The sequence below is a fragment of the Dromiciops gliroides genome, chromosome 1, assembly GCF_019393635.1.
Source record: "Dromiciops gliroides isolate mDroGli1 chromosome 1, mDroGli1.pri, whole genome shotgun sequence".
NCBI classification, from domain to species: Eukaryota; Metazoa; Chordata; class Mammalia; order Microbiotheria; family Microbiotheriidae; genus Dromiciops; species Dromiciops gliroides.
In genome coordinates, this window is record NC_057861.1 from 430888741 (window position 1) to 430903126 (window position 14386).

Consider the following 14386-nt stretch of genomic DNA (forward strand, 5'->3'; position numbering starts at 1 on the left):
TCTCCCTATCCCTTCAGAAAAGGATCCTTAGCCCCACTTTTCAGATGAGGCCCAAGGCATCAAGCACCATGACCAACAGAGGGAGAGAAAATATGTTCAGCTTGGCCAGTATTTGGTTGGATGGACATGCACTCTGTTCTCTTACATGGGAGTTGGTTTCCTCAGCGGCCATGGGTTTGTTGATACTATTCACAAACTTGTTCACGTGCTCAAAGTGCTTTGTCATCTCTGTTGCTAAAACCATGTCAATGATTGCCTGGCGCAGTGTTCGATAGTGGGTCCTGAAGAAACCAGAAAGAGAAACATGTTTATACTGTTTTCAGAATTTGGCCAGCTCGTAGTCCCTCTCCCCACTTCCCCCAACTTCCCACAATGCAGATCCCTGGGAAAATGTAGTCCTTTTTTTCAGGATAACAGTTGAAGGTGAGTCTGATGATTGGAATCCAAATCACAAAGGAGCATTGGTTTGTTATTCCAGCCATTAAGGAAGAACTGGGAAAGCTGATGGTATTTTTTCCCAGTTTTCGGTGAAAACTGCCCTGCCCTGCCCTGCCATTCCCCTTCCCCCCACAAAACCATAGCAAGGTTAGAGGAGAGGGTGACATCTTTCCCTGTCCCCTTCCACTCCTCATGCAAGAGGGTGTCTTATGGTTTATAATATTGGCCACAGGGACCACATCACACAGAATAGATCTCAGTATTCATGGGAAAAAAGGAGAAGTGAGGACATTATAGTTTTAACTTAGGTAAATTTTCAACCAAAGGGTGCCAGGCCCTGTCTCACAGTATATATGAAAAAGATGTTTTGTAAAGCTTAAAGTATTATAGAGATTTAGTTATTATATGTTATGATCATAAATAATAATACCATACTACATTATTTATAATTGTTACCTGTATTGATGTTAAATGGAGCTAAGCCAAAGTTGGAAGAAATTGATCCCCAAGTTTATGGGAAATTTGTGAATTGTGAAGACATTTGATAATTAGAGGCACAGTCATCATGTTGCACATTGAGCTATGGTATGATAATAGCCAAAACTCTGCTCTCCTACTATTCCTAGACGATGTGACAATGCCAAGATCTCCCAGAGCCACATCTAAGAGGAGTGTTCAGTGGGGAACCTATATTGGAGTAGCCTCTTGGGGTTTGGGGGACAGATGAAACTGTGACTACATGTCAAGAATTTTTCCATTCAGGTTCCTAAACATGACCCAGATCTTAGAATCTGGCATTTCCGGCAGAGCTCAGATCAAATACCACCTCCTCCATGAGGCTTTCCCCGATTCCCCTAAACTACTGGTACCAATCTCACCAAAAATCTTTGTATGTACTCCATATGTACTCTGCATATGCTTATTTTTTATAAACTTATGTGAACACATTGTCTTCCCTTATAGAATGTAAGCTCCTCACGGGCAGGGGTTTTTTCATTTTTGTTTTTGTATCCCCAGCACCTTACAGAGTTGCACATTGTAGGGGCTTAATATGAATGATTGGGTGGGTGACTTTGACAAATGACACTAAGCCAACATTGGAAAAGATGAACACTGAAACTGTGGAGAAACTATGATTTATGTACAACCAGCAAAATTGACATGTTGCATGTTGAGATGTGGTCCTATAACCTAAATACACAGAGAGATTAAAAGGGTTATATCTAAAAATCCCTCCCATTGCATCTCTGAGTGGCTCTCTTGAGACACAAATGATTGACTCCATGTGGAGCTGTGTGACATCAATAACATTAAGGCTCTGGGTGGCCACAGACTAAACCACTGGAGTGACCAGAGGGATGGTGAATTATTCTCTTGGCTAAGTAGTTCCAATATGTGGATTCTAATCCTAATTCTGCCACTAATTTGATGTGTAACTGTATATACGCCTTAAAACTTACCCAGAATTTAATTTTGTCTTCTGCAAAATGGAGGTTGATAATATTTGTCTTGCTTATTATTAAGGGTTTTTTTGTGAGGATCAAAAATATAAAAAATAATTAAAGTAGTTTACATTTGGTAGCATTTTACAGTTTACAAAGAGCTTGTAAACTCATATTATGTGAAGAGTAGTCCACAAGGTTCAGGAGGACCTGGAGATGTTTAGCTTAGACACGATTACTTTCTTTAAAGAGTTGTCATGTGAAGGGGTTAAATTTATTCTTGGTGCTAAGGGTCAGAAGGGGTTAAATTTATCCTTGGAGGTAGGGGTTAGAAACAGAACCAATAAATGGAAGTGACAAAGAGACAGATCTGGGTTTTATATAAGGAAGAACTTCTTAACAATTTAGAACTATTAAAAAAATAGAATGTCTCAGGAGGATGGTCAACTGCTTGAATGAGCCCCCACCAGGGATGTTGTGTAAGGGATTCATGCTCTAGGTTGGACTAAATTGTTCACGTATCCCTTCCAATGAAGATCTGATGATTCTGTGATACAGAGGCAAGCATTTTGAGAAATAAAAAGTTTATAAATGCAAAGTGGTAATATGACTGCTATCAGTAATAGTAAACTCTCATTTCTTGGCAAAGAGGTGATAGACTATAGGCACAGAATGAAACATAGGTTTTCAGATGTGGTCAATATATGGATTTGCTTTTCTAGACTGTACTTATTTGTTATGAGGGAGAGCTTTTTTTGTTGTGATAGTGATTCCAAAAAGAATTATGCTAATGAAACATCTAAAAATACATGGAAGAGAATGGAAAAATGGAAAAGGACAGAGGCAAGCAGGACTATTTAGGAGCAATTGTATAAAATTATATATACATATATGTATATGTGTATAGATATACACACATATATGTATACATGTATATCTATACACATACATATTTAAAGTTGCCCATAATATTTTTTTGGTTTTACATAGAATTCTCTGTTATATGGAAATGTTACTGTGTGTCAAGTTCATAATAATAAAGAATATTTAAAATAAAAAATCCATATGCATAATCAATGTGATAATCACCACCACCACTAATCATAATATTTTCATACTCTATTTTTTCCTCTTTCTTTCTTTTTAAAAATTTAGTATTTTATTTTTCCCCCAATTACATGTAAATGTTTTTTTAAAAAACATTCTTTGTTTAAATTTTGAGTTCCACATTCTCTCCCTCCCTCCCTCCCTCCCTTCTCATTGGGAAGTCAAGCAATTTGATATAGGTTATGCATGTATGATCATGCAAAACATATTTCCTTATGAGTTACTTTCACAGTCTCTTAAGCTGATCCTTTTCAAGGGTAAGGAGTGGGTGATTTTAGGTTAGGTAAGTTGTCTATAGCTTACTCAAACTTTAAATACCCCAAAGCCCAAATGCAACGAACCTGTCAATGTTCTTGAAAATGTTGCATTTGTTGTCCTTGGCCGTGAGCTGGAAAGCCAGGGCAGTGTGGTGACTCTCCAGGACAGCTGTGTCATTGTAGAGCACAGCTAGCTCACTGCCTGCATTGCACAGGAAAGAGTTGGTCCGTCCTGGGTGATCCACATCATGGACAGTGGCTGCTATCAATGCAGCCACTTCATCCAGGTGATCCAAGCTTCCCTGGGGGGGGTAAGAAACAGTGTATGACTCACCAAAGAACAAAGCCCACCCCTCAGAGGCAGAGTGCAATTAATCATGTTGGTGATAATTTTACCTCTTACCTTTGGGGAATAGAGAGATCCAAAGGATTATGAGTTGGAAGATGCCTTAGAAAGTCATCTAAAAGCAATCTCTTATAACAAATGAGGAACCAGGTCCACCAGGGAAAAATAATTTGCCTAAGATCACAGTAAGTAAATGCCAGTAGTAAATGCCAGAGGTAGGTGGGATTTGAATCCAGATTCCCTAATCTTGCTTTCCTCACTAAATCATACTACATCCCCAATCTACAACGTAAATTTAGGTCCAGTTAAATATTGCCTAAATGCAGATAATCAATATTGTGGATTATCCAAAGGAAACATTTTAATTTCTGGATCACCTGTCGGTATCTTCCAGACACTGGGCCCTTTGTATTTGCTGAATAATGTATAAGCAAGTCCCATGGGTACCTTGCATGGGCCTAGCACCCATTCCCACTACCTATCCACTATATATTCAGGAAACTTGCATAATTGAGAAAGCAATGTCTTAAGAGATAGCTATCTATATAGCCCAGTTTGTCTCAAAAGTCAAAGACAAACTTTTTTGTATCACAGCTTCTTCTGAATTATCTCCATTCCTGCTCTTACCCCTTAGTGAACAAGACTGAGAGTTCACTGTACATACGTCTCCCTCTCTGGCCGAGGAAGAACAACTGTAAATGCAGACGATTTCACAAATACAGCTCAGTTAAACAATATCAACAACAACAAAACCCCCCCTCAAAATCATGCCACTTGCTTTAGCAGTGTGGTCTCACAATCCTGGCCAAAGCCAGGGTGGTAATACTCATCACGCTGGATGTTAGGTTTGGTCTGATTTTCTTGTTTCAGAAACTAAGTTAAAAGAACCAGAGGAAGGTCTCCATCGGGTTGGGAGGAATCTCTACAGAGGGTTTAAAGTAAAGACATGTCTAGGAAGGGCACTACTATCCTCTCAGTGATACCATTTTACAACCTTACTTAGAGTCATTATGAACTCCTCACTGTTCTTTCCTGCTCCCATATTCAACCAGTTGCTAAACCTTGTGGATTCTCCCTCTTCATCTCTTATACCCTTCCCCATCTCTGCTCTCCCTTTTCTAATCCGTCATCCAAAGAGCTGCCAAAGGGATATTCCTAAAGCATAGATCAAACTCCTGCTCAATAAGCTTCAGTGGCTCCTTTTTTTTTTCTTGAGACAATTGGTGTTAAGTGACTTGCCCAGAGTCACACAGTTAGTGTCTGAGGCCAGAATTGAACTCAGGTCTTCTTGATTCCAGGGCTGGTGCTCTACCCACTGCACCACCTAGCTACCCCCCATTCTTTCTCCCCCCCTTATTATCTCTTCACAATCTTTTCCCAACCTACCTTTTCAGTCTTATACATTACTCCCCTTCATATATACCAAAGCTTCTTAAACTGAATGTGGGGAGTCATGAAAAACTTGTCAACAATAAAAGGTTATGTATACCTATTTTATATACCTATATACCTGGGAGTACGTAAAAATTTCTCTGGTGAAAAGGGGCTGTGAGTGGAAAAAGTTTAAGAAGCCCTGCTATAGAATATGACCCAGCCATACTGTGCTTGTTACTCTTCACATAAAACATCTCTTTTGTCTTAGTGGGTTTGCAGCTCAAGATGTTCCCCATGCCTGATATCATTCCTACTTTACCTTCACATCTTAGAATTCAGGCAGGTTCCTCTAAAGTTCTGCTCCAGTGCTATCTATTACATGAGGCATTTCCTGATTTTCCCAGTTGCTAGAACCTCTCTCCTCCACCTCGCCCCATCCCCCATACTTCTATTGACTTTGAATATTCAGTTAAGTCCTGATTAGTACAAATAATGAATCCCCTGCATCGGTCAAGTGTATTTGAGTTCAAAGTTATAATTATGTAAAATGTGGCAATTGATTAGAACGTAATGGAGATGGAGAGTGCAAATTTGAATAATGTGCTGGTGGATGTTTTGGTAAATAGCTTTATTTATACATGCTGTCCACTCTGCCAGAGTGTAAGCCCCTTGAGGATACAGACTATTTCCTTTTTGTCTTTGTACCCCCAACATCTAGTACAGCTCCAGGTACATCATAGATACTTAATGAATGATTGTTGAATGTGTGATTTATTTACATGGGCATGAATCACACAGGATAAGAAGAAATGGGGGGATTGTGACCTGCATTAGTGGGAGAATTGCTTACACTAATGAGATCAGAGACCCACTGAAATATCCAAATAAGTGGTTTTCGTTTCCAACCCTAGCAACATAGAAGTGATTAGTAGTACTAGACAGAAAGATCAGTATAAAGACCAAGACCTTCTCCAGGAGAATATCAGATACTTGGAATCACAGAATCCTAAATTCGCGGTTGGATTGGAATGCTGAGGTTACCCTGCAGCTTCTCTGACCACTTACTCATCCAGCTTCCACTGGATGTAATGTATTCGCCTCCTACAGAGGATTCTGGTGGACCAAAGATGGATCCAACTGGCCCATTTCACATCTGCTTTAGCAGAGAGCTGTCAGATACCCAAGTCACACATCTGGAAAACCAGTGGCAGAGCTGAGGACAAAGCTTCATCCAGTCTAATGCTTCCAGGGCTATGCCGACTCCTGCCTGCTAATGAAATCACCATGCCCAAATGAGACACCAGGGGGAGCTCCCGCAATACGCTCGTTTCTTCTTGGCATTTGGGACCAATCTAGTTAGAACTTCTCAACAGAACAGACTCAGGTAACTGAAGTGGGCCGTCAGAGGAAAGTGACAGGGTCCAGTGTTTTTCTTCACAAGATACCAACCAGAAACGCGATGAAGACAGAACTTTGGTAAAGTTAAAACACTAGGCTGGTTGTTCCAGAAATAATAATGCCTACTTGGTCCTTAGTATACATTCTGAGCCATTCTCTCATATACAGTGGGTGGGAGGCAGGGCAGAGAAGACAGGGTTATTTCACTAGCATCTTTAGTGTATGGAAAGCCTTTCTTGGAGCCTGAGGAAGGGAGTGATGTGAGGGAGAAAATACCTAAACCTCTAAGTGGATTCATTCCCTCCATGCCTTTTTGATGTGGGAAGCATCAAGGAAGGGGTAGAGCTGTTCTAAGGGGAGTCATACACGCTCTGCTCCTTTTCTCCTTTAAAAGTAGGAAATGGGTTTTGACCACATAGAGAGAAAGCTGGCAAGTCTCAACCTTAAAAGTTGATTATTTTTTCAGATAACCAATCACCTGTTTATATAATAGTTACTTTAAAAACTTGGACAGCAAAACAAAAACACAAACAAATAAAACCCGAAAACTGAACACTGTTATTTATTTGTATACCCGTATCAGCTGCTGTGTTCCTTTGTTTCGCATGGGGGTGGCAGAAGTTAACAAGGAGGAAATGGCTCCTATATTCTGGTTGGTTGATAAGAGGCACACACCAAATTTCTTGAGGGGCAGGCACTATTACTTTTTTCTTTCCTTTTTTTTTTTTTGGCTGGGCAATGAGGGTTAAGTGACTTGCCCAGGGTCACACAGCTAGTAAGTGTCAAGTGTCTGAGACAAGATTTGAACTCAGATCCTCCTGAATTCAGGGCTGGTGCTTTATCTACTGCGCCACCTAGCTGCTTCCTCATTTTTTTAAACCTTTATATTCCTAGCACCTAGCATGGTACCTGACACATGGAAAGGACTTAATAAATGTTTGTTGATTGTGTCACAATTAAATGACTGATAATGGAAATATTATATGAATTTCATTCTCCAGCCATGAGAGAGGGAGGGTTAAAGGTTCCAAGCTTCCACACAGGACTCAGGAATGTGCTTCCTGAATGTCTCCCTATTAAATGGCCAGTGGAAAAATTTCTCATGGCTTCAGGAGTTGGGGCAGGTCAGGAAAGGCCTTGGCTAGGATTTAAGAAACCAGTTTGTATGACCTTGAGCAAGTCTTTTCATTTTTCTACACCTCAATTTCCTTATCTACAAAATGAGGGGGTTAAATATCCAATCTCTAATCAATCAAAAAGATTTATGAAGCACCTACTATGTGTCAGGCATTGTGCTAAGTGCTGGGGACACAAGAAGAGGCAAAAGCCAGTCCTTGCCCTCCATGGACCTTAAAGCTCTACATCCTAATGTGCTATAGTCACAACTTGTCAGAGACTTCGAATGCCTTTGAAAGCAGAGGCATAGTTTACTTTATGTCCCAGATGCGATACTATTTGTGTGTGTGTGTGTGTGTGTGTGTGTGTGTGTGTGTGTGTGTGTGTGTGTGAGGCAATTGGGGTTAAGTGACTTGCCCAGGGTCACACAGCTTGTAAGTGTTAAGTGTCTGAGGCCGGATTTGAACTCAGGTACTCCTCACTCCAGGGCCAGTGCTCTATCCACTGTGCCACCTAGCTGCTCCAGATGTGATACTATTAACTTATTTGTAAATTAGGGGCAGCTAGGTGGTGGAGTGGATAGAGCACTGGCCCTAGAGTCAAAAGGACCTGAGTTCAAATCTCACCTCAGAGTGAGACCCTGTGTCTGACTAGCCGTGTGACCCTGGGCAAGTCACTTAACCCCAATTGCCTTAAACGTCTGAGATAATCTCCAGTCATCCTGATATATATCTTGCCACTGGCCCCAGATGGCTCTGGCAGAGAGAGTGAGGTTGGTGACCTTGCACAGCTCTCTCTCTCTCTTAAATCCAATTCAGTGCAAGTCATCAATGATATCATGGTCCTCTTTGAGAATGAAGGATAAACAACAACATTTGTAAATTATGTTTTTGGAAATTCACAAGTCTTTGGATGCATGTATAATTTCAAGAATTGTTTCTTGTTGAATCTTTTCACAAAGTAAATAACTATCTCTTTCCCTCTCTTCTTTCCCACTCTCATTTATCCAGTTTGCAAATCTGGATTTTTATAGCTTGGCTTTGCCTAGATTAAGGCATATTTAAGTTATTTCTCAAAGGCTAGGAATGACTGGTCCTATACATATCCTCACTAGGTCAGGAGCTAATGACCTACATTCCATTTTCATCTGTCATTGTGTGACCTGCTTAATCTCACTCTGAGTTTCTGTACTCTCATGAGGCCCCACCAGTGTGTTTACTTCTCTCTGGTCAGCCAGAGGAAAAAAAATTAGATCAAGTTAAAAGCATTTATTAAAATGGCATAGTAATAAGCAACTAGCAATATTACTCTCCTTTAACCTTAAGCACACTCTTTCACAAAGATACATTGTCTTTGTGAAGAATGAATGTGCATGGAGTCCACAAATGGAGAGGCACACATAGACAGAACAGATATGGCCAAGGTAAATTATACCACCAATGCTTTCAGGGAGGGAAGGAAGGAAACAAGCATTCATTAAGTACCTACTAAGTGCCAGGCACTGTGCCAAGCACTTTACAAATATCTCATTTTGTCCTCACAATAATCCTGGAAAGTTGCTGCCATTATTATCCCGATAACTAAGGCAGGCAGTGGTTAAGTGTCTTGCCCAAGGTAACATTGCTAGTAAGTGTCTAAAGCCATATTTGAGCTCTGGGTCTTCCTGACTCCAGAGCCAGCGCTCTATCCTCTGGGCCACCTAGTTTCTTCTACATCTGTCATTATGATGTCTTCATTTTGCTCTTGGCAAAAGACTGGGGTTCTTCTGGGTCAAGTCCTGAACAGGGTGCATAGCTCCAATGCTTGGCTGTGATCTCTAGCTTCAAGCTCAGCTGAAATCCTGGCCAGAGGTGCTGCTATATTTTTGAAAAGAACCAGAAACCATACCTTATGACCAACAGATGCTTGGCTACCATCTCTACTGTCTGAAATCTTAGTCTGGGTTCTACTATACTCTTTTGATAAGAACTGTAACCCACACCCTAGGACCAGCAAGGATCTCAGCCGAATCTTCCCATTTGCTGAGCAAGATTCTAGCCGTAAGCAAGTCTTGACTCCTCCTGCCCAATTGATTTGACTCATTTCTGTGGCTGGAAGATCTGCTCCACTGCATGCTGCCGCATGTATAGTACAGGATACCACTGCTGATGTGAGGAGGAGAGAGAAATCCCAGGTCCCTCCTCTTGCTGCACTCTAGCAGTGCCCTCTGCCTCTCAGGCCTACAGCTGTACTAAACACCACAACATGTTTCTGCTGTAAGACACCATTGTAGACAGAGGTGGGGAGATCAATATCTTCCCTTTCTCCCTGCCCCTACCCTCACCTTGGCCCAGTAGGTACAAAGAAAAAGGTAAAGAGTGAACTCAGGAACTGAATCCTTTCTCCATAGCTAACTCTCTTTTCAACTGGATCAGAAGTTTGATCATGAGCTAGGCTGTGGCTTCTCCTTTTAAACTCTTAAGTCTCTCTCCATTCACCCAAGTCAATCCTAAACCACCTTCTTCACCCTCTTCTATGCAAATGAACCACTCAAAATCTGATCAGAGAGTCCACCTTTGTTTCTTTTGCCCCACTCTTATATTCTCTTGATTCATCAAGTGGGACTCAAATGATCAAGAATCCCCTGATCAATTCTATGCCACATATGTGTGTATATGTAAAAACATACATACATCTATCTAGAATTATATGTATATATGGATGCATGTACATATAGGTATACATTTATACCTGTATATACACACATGTATACACACGTGTGTGTACACATGCATGCACATACACATTCAACAAATATATATGTGCCTTTTCATGTGCCCGGAATGCATTTACTCTATTATCTTTGCCTTATAGCCTCCCTCAATTCCTTTACCCTTCAGCTCACACACCATCTTCTACATGAAGCCTTCTCTCCCAAACTACCTTGCTTAACTTCTCTGTATATATCTGGATTTAGTCACTTTCTATTTTTGCTGTACAGATATAGAGGTAGATGTAGCTATAGAGATAGACTTGTCTCCCCTTTCAAGCAGATATTATTTCATTTGTTGGTACTTGTATCTCCAGCACCTGGTATAGTAGGAGCCTAATAAATGTCAGTTGATTGATTTCCTGACTGATTGATTATTTTGTATTGGGTACTAGGGATATCTAGGTGACTCAGTGGATGGAATTCTGGGCCTTAAGTCAGGAAGACCTGAGTTCAAATCGGGCCTCACACATTTGCTAGCTGTGTGACCCTGGGCAAGTCACTTCACCATGTTTACTTCAGTTTCTTCATCTGTAAAATGAGCCAGAGAAGAAAATGCCAAACCACTTCCAGTATCTTTGCTTAGATAACCTCAAATGGAGTCCTGGAAAGTTGGCCATGACTGAAACAAGTGAACCACCACCACCACCATCACCGCAGCAGCAGCAGCAGAAACAAGACAGTAAGGATATAAAGGCAGAAAGGAAAAACAGTCTCTGCTTTCACCTGTCCTAACGAGGCTGTGATTGATACAGTGGACAGATTGTTATGCCTGGGGTGAGGAAGACCTGAGTTCAAATCTGCTTCGGTCACTAGTCATGTGATCTGGGCAAGTGTCTTAACCTCTCTCTGCCTCAGTTTCCTCAAATATAAAATGGGGATAATAACAGTACCTTACCTACCTCCCAGGGTTGTGGAGAGGATAAAATGAGACATTTTGCTAACCTTAAAGCCTTATATAAATACTAGCCATTAGCTATTATTGAGGGCCATTACATAGAAACAGGTTAATAAATATAAGATAATCTAAAGGGAAAGAGAGTGCAAAGCACCTCAGACATCAAGAAAACCTTCTTATGGGAGGAAGCACTTGGTCTGAGCCTTAAAAGGACTCAGGATTCTAAGAGGCAGAGGTGAAGAGGAAGAGCTACAAATGAGTGTATATGTATGTGAACACAGGCTTTATATGTTTATAATTTATGCATGTATTTATACATATACAATAAAGCACTGAGCTATTTACCATATAGTGACTAGATCGCTTTGAATAGTGTTGTCATTGAATCTTTTCAGTTGCGTCTGACTCTCCATGACCCCAGTTTTTGAGTTTTTTTGGCAAAGATACTGTAGTGGTTTGGCATTTCCCTCTTCAGCTCATTTTACAGATGAGGAACTGAGGTGAACAGGATTAGGTGACTTACCCAAGGTCATACAACTAGTAAATATGTGAGGATGGATTTGAAGATGAGTTTTACAGATTCCAAGCCCAGTACTCTATCTACTACACCACTTAACTGCCCCTTGGGTTAAATATTTCCAGAAGAATGTAAGTTCCTAGAGGGCAGAGTTTGTTTCATTATCTCTTTATGCCTATCACCTAGCACAGTGCCTAGTACAAAGTAGGTTGGGGTTTTTTTTTGTTTGTTTTGTTTTTTGTTTTTTGCGGGGCAATGAGGGTTAAGTGACGTGCCCAGGGTCACACAGCTAGTAAGTGTCAAGTGTCTAAAGCCGGATTTGAACTCAGGTCCTCCTGAATCCAGGGCTGGTGCTTTATCTACTGCACCACCTAGCTGCCCCGAAGTAGTTTCTTTTTTTTTTCTTTCTTTTTTTTTTTTAGTGAGGCAATTGGGGTTAAGTGACTTGCCCAGGGTCACACAGCTAGTAAGTGTTAAGTGTCTGAGGCCGGATTTGAACTCAGGTACTTCTGACTCCAGGGCCGGTGCTCTATCCACTGTGCCATCTAGCTGCCCCCCCCCAAAGTAGTTTCTTAATAAATATTTGTTAATTAAATTGAATTGAAATTATGTCTTCTGAAACCAAACAAACACATACAATAATAACTTGGCCCGTCATTAGTAGCCTGGTCCTTTAACACGGACACCATAAATGTATCCTATGAATATTGGCTGTGTACATAAGCATCAGCTACAGGGGCAGAGGTTGTTTTAAATTTATAGATTAATTTACACATCTCAGAGAGACAGAAAGAAATCTGACTCAGCATCACCAAAACCAATTGAGTTCCTAAAAAATTTAGTCAAATCCTGTATTGAGCACTATTTAGACAGTCACAATCCACAATAGGGAGTAAAGGAGGAAGAGAAAGATGGAGAAGAATAAAAGGAAAAGTTATGAGGGAGAACATATATAAGAAAAACAGATCAACAGAATCTATAAGAGGGGAACCTGTGTTCATAACAGTGGTTAGAACCATAAGTGTTACAGGCTTATAAAAATTTGTGGAAGGTGGTAAAAATGAGGGCAGGACAGGGTAGTTTTTAATTTTTTTTTCCAGGGGAGGTGAATCTACCTACAAGACTGACAGACTTGTATAGTATAATATATAACAACATAACATGCTATACTATAATAAAAAAAAATAATAGAAAATACATAATATGTACATAGATGGCCAATTCTAGTACAATTATAATTCATATTGGCAGTGTGACCCTTGGCAAGTTACTTAACTTCTCAGAATAACAGCACCTACCTCGAAGAGTTTTTGAGAGGATCAATTAAAATCAAAGTTTCTGTTTTATTTTTATTTTGTTAGTATATGTATTTTATTTTATTTTAAAATTTCTTTTATTTTTAACTTATGTAATAAAACAAACATTTCCATAACATGGTAGAATTAAAAAAACACGATTACTGCACATGAATCTGCAAAGCTATTATGCATAACTTGCTATTCCTTCTAAATATATAAAGTTATCATGTAACTTTCTTTTTTCCCTCCACCCTCCACCCTAGAGATGGCTAACATTGGACACACACATTTGTGATAAATAGAAGTATGCATATAATCATTCTATACATACATCTATTTATCTATTCTTTCTCTGGATGCAGATAGTGCCTTCCTTCACAGGTCCTTTGTAGTTAATTTTGGTATTTATAATAGTCCAAATGGCTTAGTTGCTCAAAGTTGCTCTTAAAACAATATTGCTTTAACTGTACGCGACATTCTCTTGCTTCTGCTCATTTCACTCTTTTTTTTTTTTTTCAGGGCAGTGAGGGTTAAGTTGTCACAGGGTCACACAGCTAGTAAGTGTCAAGTTTCTGAGGCCAGATTTGAACTCAGGTCCTCCTGAATCCAGGGCTGGTGCTTTATCCACTGTGCCAACTAGCTGCCCCCCCCCCCGACTTCATTATTTTAAAAAAGCACTTAGCACAGTGCTTGGCAAACAATAGGCACTAAATATATGCTTAAACTACAAATATAAGTACAAATAGCTAATTTAGTAAACTCTTGGTAAAATGAAACATAGAGTTAAATCTCTTCTGATGATAAAATAGTCTCTCTCAGATGTTAATTAAGACAGAGTATGTATATAAAGTCCAAGTATAACCATGAAGGTCAGTCTACAAACATTTTACCTTCACTCTTTCTTTCCCCAGGAAAAACGCGGTGGCGTGGAGGACATCTGCAGCGTGGGTGGAGTTGTGGTAGGAATTTGATGAGTGGTAGTTGGCTTCAATCACCTGCAGCCAGGCCCGAAGAGTGGCTTCTGAACAGTTCAAAAATTCACAGACCCCAAAGCGGGCAAAGACTTTTAACCCCAGATAAACCAACGGTCTGGAGAAGTTAGGCCAAAAAAGAAAAAAAGAAAGAAAGAAAAGAAAATTCTGGCTCGTTTCATTCCTTTGCCAAGCTCTTATTCTCTTTTACTGATAAGGAAGGCACAATGCCCTTTTTCTGTTTCCCCAACCCGCTCTCCCCCCTCAACTCCACTGCCCAATTTCATATGCCCAAGAGGTAAACAGCATCTTTGGAAAATGAAAAGTCCTTTCCTGGCAGCCCCTCCTTAAATCAAGTACTGATTCCTGAGCAGATGCATTATGGCAGTCAACCCAAAACACTGCTAGGTTATCTCCAGTTCATCAGAGGCTTGAATAACAGTGACGAATGGCAAGTCTTTGGGTTTCTCTGCTT

General features: G+C 40.2%; 1 protein-coding gene across 6 annotated transcripts in view; it reads right to left on the minus strand.

Annotated features, from left to right (window-relative positions):
• The window catches only part of PDE8B (phosphodiesterase 8B), a 343581-nt gene that overhangs the window by 19024 nt on the left and 310171 nt on the right, over positions 1-14386 (minus strand). For all 6 annotated transcript variants that reach the window (XM_044003545.1, XM_044003530.1, XM_044003528.1 and 3 more), the window contains 3 exons: positions 13831-14029; positions 3329-3546; positions 146-281 (listed from right to left, as the gene is read on the minus strand). In XM_044003545.1, the coding sequence (XP_043859480.1) occupies positions 146-281; positions 3329-3546; positions 13831-14029 (553 nt within the window). The remainder of the gene's footprint in view (positions 1-145; positions 282-3328; positions 3547-13830; positions 14030-14386) is intronic.